General features: G+C 40.8%; 1 protein-coding gene across 1 annotated transcript; it reads right to left on the reverse strand.

The window, feature by feature from the left end:
- Positions 1–289: 289 nt before the first annotated feature.
- Positions 290–11923, reverse strand: sel1l (SEL1L adaptor subunit of ERAD E3 ubiquitin ligase). Its single transcript, XM_046060936.1, has 21 exons — positions 11356–11923; positions 11148–11185; positions 10304–10499; positions 8546–8713; positions 8074–8179; positions 7399–7561; positions 7217–7270; positions 7004–7063; positions 6843–6924; positions 6558–6712; positions 5908–5964; positions 5378–5446; positions 4942–5019; positions 4780–4842; positions 4435–4522; positions 3992–4140; positions 3581–3746; positions 2978–3052; positions 2632–2804; positions 2384–2512; positions 290–2235 (listed from the first exon to the last, which is right to left on the reverse strand). Exons 1-21 carry the CDS (start codon positions 11441–11443, stop codon positions 1963–1965), a joined length of 2430 nt encoding a protein of 809 aa, XP_045916892.1. The 5' UTR covers positions 11444–11923; the 3' UTR covers positions 290–1962.
- Between the last annotated feature and the right edge of the window lie 261 nt (positions 11924–12184).

The following is a 12184-nucleotide window of genomic DNA, read 5'->3' on the forward strand; positions in this document are numbered from 1 at the left end:
ACAATGAGATGCTCAGTTTTACAGCACTGTCACTTTGTCCCTCACCCACCCTCTAAAGCTGAGTGACAACGTGCAGGTCCAGCCAGAGCCAATCGGACTGTTCAATCGCTGTCAGCACTACAACACCTCATGCTGGGATTGATCTTTAAAAGCAAATTAGGCCACAATCAATCATTGTATTGATAGCTATAAACATGATTTCACAGGTTTTCTACATTACAGGGAGTGTGACTTACAAATAACCTCCGACATTAAACATAAGCAATAAAGACAGCATCCAAAACAAACATTAAATATCCATATATCATTTATTAATTTTTTTATAAACTTATTTGCGATGGTAAAAATGCAGTCTTCTCGACAATCTTGACCAGTGTTTCATTTTAGACAAACTGAATTGTGTGGGTATGAATGTGTGACGGAAGGAAACAGTTTGGGATTTATTTTTTTTTAAATCCTCCCGCAAATAACATTTTAATGTCCTTTTCGACTTCTTATACTTCATGCAGACGTGTTGGCAGATGACTTCTCAATACTTTAACTACAAGCACATATCGTGGAACTAAACAAATGGAAATTAAAGAGAACATGGCAAAATCAGAAGTTTCTAATCTTATTTTTATAAATACTGTGTGGCCTAACCAGTGTGGCTTCGTGTCTCAGATTTAGGTCCATCTGAGCCGAAAAGTGTAGGCAGAGTACAGAGCTCCAACTTGGACTTTTGGTGAGGGGGTGGATATTCTCACAACAGTTGTGTAACTAAACACTCACACACACACAAAAAAAAAAAAAAACAACTGATCCTCTTCCTCTAATGTAGAAACCACAGTCTGAGGAGCTGCTATCTTTAAGGCTGCTCTACTTTCTGCATCAGCTAACACAAGGCTTAATAAACATAACCAAAAAAGGGGGGGGATGAGATCAACAACCCTCCAAAAACAGCCACTAGAATGAAATCAAAGCCTGTTGATGGAAAAAATATCACACCAATGTACAGTATACCTTCAAAAACGGTTTCTTTCACTAGACTGTATACATCATGTTTGTTCTTCAAATCCAAAATTTCACTCGGCTTGGAGATTTCGGCGGGAGCTTAGTTTTGATCAACATGTTGAAAAGGTAACAAGACGCCAACTTGTGTACTTAAAAATTAAATTATCTATGCAGTCCAGCTTTTCTATTAAATCAACCCCTTAACAGGTTTCTTGTTCTTATACTAATGACACAACATGGCTTTAGTGCATTTTAGCACTGCTACTAATGTTGAAACCTGAAATCTAAACAAATAACTGATGAATGCAAAAATTTATGCAAAATGTGTTCACATGTTAAGTATCTGGAGAAAAAAAAAAAGTGCCTTAAATTGAGAGAAAACATGCAAAAACATGACTTTCTTTAGCGACTAGGGATAGAAAATAAAATTCTTTCAGTTCCCATTTTTTCTGCTGGACTTATTTTCTAAATACAGCTCAAAATTAGGACTAAAGCAGTTGAACTGAGTGTAATGATCTCAAAAAGGGAAAGTGAGAAGAAACTAATGCACATATCAAATTCATTCTGTTGATTTGTCCAAAATGCCTTTGATCTGGCAACCATGAGGCTATTTTCATGGCGAGGACACGGGTGCTTCGGACAGTATCCTGAGTCACAGACTAGCAAGTCCCAAGTCTGTGTTATCCTCTCAGCACTCTTCTTCTGCTGTGTAGCATTGTCAATAAACACGCCCACTGTCTTTCTTCAACACAGGACCAGCATATTTGAAATGGAGGAAGGGAGTTGTGAGGTTGCACAGTTTAGCAGCCTTCTCAGTCTTCTTTAAGCATGTGGAGGGGAGCGGGCAGAGTGGGAGAGGTGCTCAAACTAGCAGGTATTCAGCTAGTAAGCACACCAGCTGCTCCGCCGGGCGGGCTTGGCAGAGCCTGTTGTCTGTCTTGTACTGCCCTCGCTCCGTCTGGCTTCCTCTCACTGTTGCTCCTCTTCCTCCTGGGCCGGGCCCTGGGCTTGCGTTTCTCCCTGACCCTGGGGCTCGGCCTGGGCTTGCGACTGTTCCTGAGGTGGTCTAGGAGGGGGTGCTGGGGCGGGAGCAGGTGGGCGAGGGGGAACTATGATTTGGTGCTGCCGCTGTCTGTAGGCGATGACTGTGCCTAACAGCAGGGCGATGACAGTCATGAGGTAGAGGTCCCACTCCGGGCCCAGAAGCTGGTCCAGGTCCACCTGAGAAATCAGCTCCTTCAACTGACAGGAGCAAAAGCCAAACGGGGAGAGGACAGACTGATTAATTTCACTTCCCTCTAATGAAGCTTTTAACTCGGCTGAATTATAATTCTGAGTTTCTGTTTAAAGCCAAATTGTCATGGCTCCAGCTTGAGAATTTAGTACTCACATTAAGATCCTGCAGGTACTGCAGAGTGTAAACCAGGCCCAGCTTGCACAGAGCCAGGAAAACTGGGACCTGGGCATCAGGACTGGCTTCAGCGGCCATGTCGTAGAAACGCTTGGCTAAATGGATGTCCTGCAGAAACCACATGAAACAATACTGAATCACAAAATCAGTCTTTAAATCCAATTAACTACACTCTGCACTGTAAATCAATGTGACATATTGAGAGCTAGCTGATGTTTAAGAGTCACCTGTTTGATGCCCAGGCCTTTCTCATGCATGTAACCCAGGTTAAACATGGCCTGGGCACTGTGCTGCTGCTCCGATGCCAGCCTGTAGTGGATAACAGCTGTCTCATAGTCCACATCTGTCCCGTAGCCGTAGAAGTGGTAGTCCCCTAGTTTTATCCTTGCCACAGTGTAACCTGGGAACGACAATCACATGCGTCAACTTTTACTCCAAGCAGAGGCTTTGCCTTTGAGCATCCAAATTCAACTAGTTTTCTTTAAGGAAAGCAATTATAGATGGATTCCTGATAAAGAGTAAATGCTAAAAATAAAATCGAGTAAAAATGGATCAGGGACAGAGTGTGCTCACCTTGGGCTGCAGCTCTTGTCCAGTGGAGCAAAGCACGAGGGTAGGTCTCATTCTCACTGAAGATCTTTGCTCCTTCTGTTTGTCCCAATCCATACAAAGACAAAAAAGCAAACATTCAAAAGGTTAGGTTGTTACTTTTCCCAAAGTTGGTGGGCTATAAATACTTTTGGAAGATTTGCATAATATAAACACACACGCAATTTCCCCCCAAATATGTATTACTAAATAAATTTTGTGATGGTTTACCAGAAAAGCTGAAAACTATGATCTTGTATTTGATTCCGATTTGATCATAGATTCTACTTTTATTGTATTTTATTCTTTTTACTCTTTGCTCTACATTCCATTGTGATGCTCTGCATAAAGGAACAGCTTATCTTAAAGTAAGGCGAAGGCCAACTGGCATTTTATTAATTTGAGGCAACTAAGATAAATATTCATTGTGTGATCACAAACTAGTCACACAACATAGAATACAGAAAACACACACACCCACACCCACACCCACACCCACACCCACACACACCTAATAGTGACTAGCGGCAACAAAGAGTGGCATTTGAACTTCCTGTCATGAACCTAATGTCATGTTTTTTTTCTTACTCTGGTCCAGAACGAAGGCCACGTTGCTCTGGGCCACCTCGTAGCCCTGCTCAGCCAGCAGCAGATACTGGACCAGTGCAGCGTCTGTCTCACCCTCCTTAAAGCTGCCGTAGGCCGTCATGAGACGCTCTGACCAGCGACCACGCTCACAGACATTCTTGAAAAGCTGCAACGAAGATACAGGCACACAGTGTGACTAAACTAGGCCTGTGTAACAGTGATTTCAATTTAGCTGTTTATAATGTTTTAACATGTAAATTAGATCACTTTCCAACTTGTAATACAAGAGAGTAAAGAAAGACCACTGGAAGAACACCAAAATGAACAATAACTAAGTAAAGTAGAAAGTAATTGTCAGGATATCCAGGCTTTAATGGATGAGAATGGAGCATCATCTCCAGGGTGCCTCACCTCCACAGCAGTGTGGCAGGAGCGCATCACACCTGTACCAGTAGCATGCATCTGGGCCAAGTTGTAGAAGGCCAGGATGTGGCCCGCCTGTGATGCCAGGTTGAAAAATTTAAGTGCCTGCTTGTAATCACGTTTCACACCAATACCATCTGAGGAACGACAGGAAAGAAGGGAGAGAAAACCAGTGAATCACATGGAGGAGAAAAAATGTACTCTAGTCAACAGAAATGAAAATGATGCAAAAAAAAAAACAAAGAGAAAGAAGGACTGAGGGTTAGTGAACAGATTATTCAAACCTTCAGATGCCATAACAAGACTTACCAGTCAGACATCCAGGATAAGCTGTGACAGGAGGCCGTGACACATTGACAGACACTGTGTACCACGAGCACACACCATGCACAGGTGTACATACACACTGACATTTGGCCCTCAACACTTACTGTAATACATAGTGCCCAGCTGGAGCTGTCCGTCCACCCAGCCCTGCTCCGCTGCCTTCTGGAAATATTTCAGTGCCAGCTCATAATTCTAAAGACAAAAACATATAACTTTCAGACGTCTGCTCTGGTATCAACAGGAGCGACACTGATAACCTTGCACACCAAACTACTTTACTGACATTTAAATGTCACCTTATTCCTATTTCTAGTGCCAAAAACTGTCGCTGCCAGGTTAGCAACACAGAGCAAGCAAATGGGTCTGAGAGGGTGTACCTTAATCTTAGACATGATTTTAAAAGAGATTTTAAAAGATTGTAATGTGGGTTTGTGTTTGTTTTTTTTTACCACTGGGACACCTCTTCCATATAGGTAGGCCATGCCCAGGCCACTCTGTCCCACTGGATTACCCTGAAAGAAAAAGACAACAAACTAATAACCTGAAAACCCTGATAAAGGGTAAAATAGCCAGTTCAGATAAAGACATTAGTCTACAGCTTTTTTTCTTACCAAGTCAGAAGCCTTCTTAAAGTACTGCAGGGCTGTCTCGTTGTTCTGAGGAATAAACTCGCTGCCTTCTGAGTACATCTGAAGGACAGAAGGAGTCATATTTCTTAGAAATCAAAAAATTAATGGAGTGCCCTCTGTTAAAACAGCAATGCCAAACCATTGGCCTCATTTATTTTGGATTCAATTTAGACCATCTCTCCGCTCCAAACTTGATGACTACTTCTCCCTAGTTCTCACACAGTACGGGCTACATAATTATGATGTTTACAAACAGTAGCAAAATCTGAATACACTCAAGTATCTGTTTTTATAGGTCAGCGACTATGTCTAACAAGCTTATCAGTGCAAAAAGAAGAAATGTAAAATAAATAAAAAGGGTTTCTTTACAAACAAATAAAACAGTTTCCACAAGCTATTAGAGAAACATCTCACCAACCTTGCCAAGGAAAGCCATAGCGTGTGTGTTTCCCGCATTTGCAGCCTGGGTGAAGTAGTCATATGCCCTCTGTTGGATAGGAGGCATCAGAAATACATTTACAATCACAAAAATCTATCCATCCATTATCTATAACTGGTTATCTGTGCAGGTTGACGAGGGGCTGGAGCCAATCCCAGCTGACATTGGGTGAGAGGCAGGGTACACCATGGAAAGGTCGGCAGTTCAATCACAGGGCTGACAGAGACAAACAACCTTATACACTCACATCTCAGGGCAATTTAGAGACACCAATTAACCTATTAACCTGCATGTCTTTGGATGGTGGGAGGAAGCCGGAGCACCCAGAGAGAACCCACGCAGACACAAGGAGAGCATGCACACTCCACACAGAAAGGCCTGGAACAATCAAGGTTCGAACCCAAGACCTAGGTGTGAGGCCACAGTGCTAACCACTGGGCCACAGTGCTGCAAACCACAAGAATGCAATACTTAAAATATAAAAAAACAAACAAAAAACAAAGAGTCACCTGGTGATTCTGTTCTACTCCACGGCCTCCGTGCAGGTGTAGCTGACCTAATCCCACCTATCGGGGGAAACAAAGAACCTAGTTATCTTCAATGGCCCATTTTAATTTCAGATTGATAAATTACATTCACACAATAACGTATCGTCTTCCTCTGATTACGTAATTCTAATGTGGTTGAGAGATTTGCATGCACAGTGAAGAATGTTCAACAAATGTGTAAATTCTCACACAACTGTGATTATGACTGACCATTGTCAACTGCCGCCGTCCCCTCATGCTATGTATATTATTAGCTTACTGATTATAAGACGGATTCAAGGACAAAAACTGTAAAATCTTGGCAGAAGATACACTGTGACCAATTCACAACTACCTGTGGAATTGCTATGTGGGCAAAAGAAATTTGAAAATACAAAATAGATTTTACCAGGAGAGCATGCAGTGGTTTGTCATGTTGTTAGATGACATAATAACAATTGTAATGAATTTGTCACAGATATGTATAATAATTGTTTTGTAAAACTGTCCCTGATATGATTAATATTCAGATACATATAATGCATGGGAAGGTGATGCCACCTCATCCTATTATTAGGTTGTCTTGAAGTTGCTGCATTGAACAAAGGACACTGATTGTAACACTATTTTACCTGAGCTTGTACATCTCCTTTCTCAGCTAGAAACTGGTAGTACTGGATCAAGTCCTCCTCCAACATCCCACTAGTAGATCCCGGGTTCTCTACTTCATCCAGCAGCCTGATCCTCTGCACTGCTGAGCCCCCTGTCAGAGACACATCGCTGGCCACTGCCGGTGGTGATGAGAGTAGAGCAGAGAAAATTTAGATGTTTTGTTATTTGGTCATTTGCCCAAGAAGGACCAGAACATCACACCTGAATGTTGCATTAAAAAAAAAAAAATGTCAGTACACACTCACCCTGATTTGCCACAAGCCTATAGTGTGTTAGTGCTGACTCACAGCTCTGGGGAACACCCACACCTCCCCAGTATCTGTAACCCTAATGAAACAACAAGAGGAAATGTAATGTAAGCTTATACTTGACTGTCATTGCTCCACTGACCGACAAGTCAACTTACCAGAATCATATGAGCTACCAAGTTTCCACCAAGAGCGCCAAAGGTGTAATAAACCAGGGCCTGAACAGAAAATTTAGGTAATGTGTGAATAATTGTTGGGAAAAAGAGACAAACATTGCATAACATTATTTTCAGATGGTTTTGTCCAAAGTAGCCTACAACAGGTGCATTTACAGTCAGACATAACTTCAGTCATGCAGAATAAAAATGTACCTTAGCCTGACTTGAGTTAACTCCAAGTCCTGCTGCATACAGAAAGCCAAGAGCCTACAGCAAAGTAAACAAGGTAAACAGTGTTACACTCTCTAAATAGTCACATTTAATAAGATGTCTGATAAAAATGGTTTCAACCCTTTCCTCAAGAGACACATTAACGTTTTGAAGGAGATCTTTACCGTCTGAGCTTTAGGCGAGCCCTCTATGGCAAGCTTCTCAAATATCTCTTTGGCCTTGGTGATGTTCTGGTTTATGTAATCTCCAAACAGCATGGCGTACGCCACCTTCTCCATGGCTTTCTGGTGGCCTTTCTCTGCTACTTTCTGCAGCTTCTCGTATAATCTGAGAGAGTGTTTGGATGAGCAGAGGTGCCATGGGTAAAGACAGATTGACACAGGCATAATAAAAATAATGTGTGTCTGTTTGCTTGTGTGCATAAAAATATAAACAGTAATATGACACCTAAAGCAAATAAGGATGTGCAGAGCAAAGTCACATGGTAATACTGCAAACATAAAATAGACATAGCCATATCAAAACTCCATTTACAATCAGATAATGCTGTCTGCTTGGTAAACAAGAAGCTTTAAGTCACATGACACAACAGCCTCCTGCTTGTGAACAGCAGGAGGCTGTTGTGTCTTGGCTGTAAGGTAAGTTTTAATTTGCAGTGTTTCAGAATAAACAATGAGACATCTTTTCCTCAGCTCAGGTGAGCTTGCTGGTCTTCTGGTATGGTAATGCTAATTATCAACTCCAGAACAGAACTGTGAAGTTTATCTTACAGCCATATTTATTAAAGATTCAGAAGGTTGATGAAAACCAGTTGGATAATTCAGTGAGCAGAAACTCACTCTTTCTTCTGGGTCTTCCTGGTGGTGGCATTGAGCATGCGCAGGACAGTCTGGTACTGCTCCTCAGCTTCCTCTGCCTGCAGCCTCTGCTGCGCCTGCTCCTCCGCTAAGGGCAAGACAGGAGAAGCCAAGACCAAAAACAAACAAAAAAACTTTTATAAAACCTTGGCAGCAGAAGGAGCAATAGTAATTTCTGGAAATTACCATGATGCATTCCTGGGCTGTTTTTGTCGTCACTTTCAGCAGCTGCTGAACTTTTCCAAAGGCTTTCATTTTGATAAGCAAATAATATTCAGTAAAGAAATTCTTTAATTGGCTGTGGTTGGGAAATGAGCCAACCACACTGGAAAATGTTTATCCAACAGTTTAAGCAAATAAAATGCTATACGAAGCAGATGAATGATTGCATTTTGGCTTCAAAACAAGACACTGAAGGTAGTTCGAAGATTGTCATATTTAGTTGAAGACTTACTCTCACAGAAACCCCACTTCTTGTCCTGGTCATAGTCATAGGTTGTGGCGCACCACAGCCGTCCATCCCCCCGTCCATCAGTGGTACAGTCCGAGTACTCCTGCCCCTGGAAGAGGAATGGGAAGATGCAGGGCTCTCCATGGGCTGTACCTCCATTCACTACAGGAACTATATTAAAAAAAAACAAACACATAATAATATCAGATAACAGAAAAAACTAAAGTTAATACCACAGTAAAAATAACTGGATATAGTATGATAACATAAAAACAATATGTTACCATGTCCATTGTGATCTATTTTTGAAAAATAGAATCATGGAAGATATTAAACATACAAAGTCTGTTAATTGTAATAAATGTCAGTAAATCTCCATCTGCGTACAAGCTCAATATTATACTTGTGCAAGGTGCTAGCAGGAAAATTACTAACAATCCCTAAGTAAAATGATGCAACTGTCTGCAAGACGACCCACAGGTGCAAGGCGCTTTTCATTTCTCATGGGGTTTAACCATTTATACAATCTGGCCCTGAAACCACAAGTGTTGACTCGGAGTCAGCAAAAGTGAAAACAGGTTAACAAGTAAAGACTCAACAGAGCTTACAAAATAAGACAGTATTCAGTCTCAAAAACAGATGCGATTTAAGACTAGATGAAATCCTGAATACTCTGAGGAGTCAGTAAAGCTACTGATGCACTATCACTGCTACAGGCCAGCCACATTAACCATAAAGGCTTAAATAAAGATGTCATTGTAGGTTCAGACCAGAGGTTCCTGAAATTTACGGCCTAATGTCCTACTACTCAACACACTGACAAGAATCTTTATTTCAATAACTCATATGGAGTTAAACTCTGTATTTAAATAAGTCAGCTGTTATTTTTGAAACTGAAAAGTCCAAGCCTCAACCTCAAATCTCACTTATAGTTTAATCAGACGCCCAGTGGCTCACCAACCCTAGTTAACACAGCTATGTGAAGAAGAGCTGCAACGATTAATTAGTTAGTCGCCAACTATTAAATTAATTACCAACTTTGATCAACGATTAAACAGATTGAGTAATTTTATAAGAAAAAAAAAAAAAAATGTCTAAATGCTCTGATTCCAGCTTCTTAAATGTGAATATTTTCTGGTTTCTTTACTCCTCTCTGACAGTAACCCTAATATCTTTGGGTTGTCATCTCTGGCTTTGGGAAACACTGATCGGCATTTCTCACCATTTTCTGACATTTTATAGAACAAACAACTGATCGAGAGAGAAGAAATTGGCATAAAATGACAATAAAAATAATTGTTAGTTGCAGGCCTAGCGGGAAGCCTTACAGGATAAATGACTATTTCTTTAGTGGTGTCCTAGTGGGTGTCCACATGCAATTGCTTATTTTAAAGCACTATGAAAACCATAAATTCTCATTTCTGAGGTGACTGGAGCCACATTTTCTTGTGTAAAGTCTCATAGCTACTCCACTATCCCATTCATTCCTGGCTTTAATTTGAAAGGCAAAAACACTATTCAAATGTCAGCCTGCTACCGGTGACAGAAAGTATGCCAGCGCAAGAGCTCACAAGACATTTGAAGACATATATCAGAAAAAAAACCATTGATGAAAAAAGTGTGTGTTTGGTAGTTAAAACACAGAAGCTCAAAACTCAGTTCATAACATTTAACGCATTAAACACAAACATTAAGACTTGTTTCATGATTTAGTATAAAGTATTTACAGCTCAGCTTTTAAGCTAAAATTTTTGTCCTTACCTTCTTTAGGTTTCTCCTCAACTGGAGGAGGCTGATCAGGCAGTTCCTCCTTCTCCTCTCCCTCCAGTCCTCCCTCAGGTGACTGTATCTCCTCTTCTGGCTGGGAGACTTCATGACCAGAGGTCTCAGAAGTACCAGTCACAATTCCTGATGCCAGACGGACATCTTCCTCTTCAGAGTCTGGGTCATGGTAAGACTGGAAGGATAAACAAGAAGTTATTGTAAAAGAACAGATGAAAGGATAAATCACACTGCATATTGTAATAGGTTTAATTCAGCTGAATGAGGCAAAAGCTATCGATTGCTAACTTACGGAACATTTCTTGATATGGATTACTTGTAAACTTAACAGTGATTTCTCCCAAACGTTATTTATCCTTTATTGCATTAGAAAAAACATGACTAGAAATGCTTTTATTCCTCTATAACTTACCTGATGAACACACATTTGGGTAATAAACAACATACTTTCCCAATGCAATAAAGATCTATCTAACCTAAACTCTTTTCGGAAAAGGTAAGCCAGTTTTTCCTCACTATTGAGTTTAAACTTAACATTGCCAAATTGTGTTTAAGTAGATCCTCCTAAAATTAAACCAAAGCATCTGGTCAACACCAAGTTGATTTTAGCCAATAGTTTAGATAAAGGTAAATTAATCCACATTATGTAGACAAATAAAACCCTGAGATAACGCACAGGGTAAGGCAGTAAAATGTGTCATATTCAACCCATAAAAAGATACTAGGTAGCTTCCATCGCATCTACATTTCTAACTTATAGATCAATTCAATCATCCTCAGGTTTGCTAACTAGAAGATCAATATCAAACAGCTCATGTCGTACCTTCAGCTCTGGTCCGTCATTCCCGTGCTGCTCTTCATCTGAAAAGTATTAATAAGGCAGCCGTAAAGACAGTGTTGACTTGAGAAGGGAAAAGCTGTTCCCCAAGTATAAACAGCTGCCTGCAACAGTTTGATGTTAAGAAACGTGCAGCCACTTCTGTCCGCGCAGATAAGTTAGACAGTAATAAAACGAAAACCGACATACTTACCAGCTGTTACTCCTTTGACGAAGACTACCAGCAGAATGGTCAAAAAATAAAACGTCCTTGCTGTCTTTAAATACCTCTTATAGCCCATTGTTGACAAGCTAACACCCTGCTAGCTGTAACTGTTGCTATTTCTATCAGCAAACATTCAGTTACAGTTGAGTCACACTGTGACACGTAAGTTAGATTAAATAAACTCTTACACGTGATCACCAAAACGGAGCCGATGTCTCTCTGGATAACAGCTTGGTTAATTTTTGCTACTGTAGCTGTCAAACAAGCTAACAAAGTCCAGTGCAAAGATACGCTAGCTGAATAGTAACTGGCTGTTGGTTTACTGACTGGACGTTTAGCTAGCTAACAAGCTAATGTTACATAGCCACACAAAAGACAAACCAAACAGCCCATTGGTTGCAATTGACGCAACTCCTCGGTCTAAATATTGGTTGACGAGTACCTCTCCGTACATCAGAACATCCGAGTTTAACGGCGATGTGCAAAATATTTATCTTGTGGCTTATTATGACCAGATATAAAGCTTAGCTACCAATGTAAACCTAAGCCCCTACTACTGACCGACACTTCCTATTCTCACATTTCGACCAATCACAGCGAGTTTAGTTTGAGAATAGCCAATGAGCGGGGGCCAAGGATGTGTCAGCGAATCAGGTGCGTACACAATTATGTTTCTAGTAGATGGGTTTGTCCACGACATCAAACCACGTTAGGAAGGTAGAGATGGTTGATTTGGAGACATTGATAGAAGCAACACAACCAGAGTAACAGTCGACATGCAGAAGTACGTAAACGACACCAGAACGTTTGGTTAGGC

This window comes from Micropterus dolomieu, linkage group LG10 (assembly GCF_021292245.1).
Source record: "Micropterus dolomieu isolate WLL.071019.BEF.003 ecotype Adirondacks linkage group LG10, ASM2129224v1, whole genome shotgun sequence".
In the NCBI taxonomy this organism is placed as follows: domain Eukaryota; kingdom Metazoa; phylum Chordata; class Actinopteri; order Centrarchiformes; family Centrarchidae; genus Micropterus; species Micropterus dolomieu.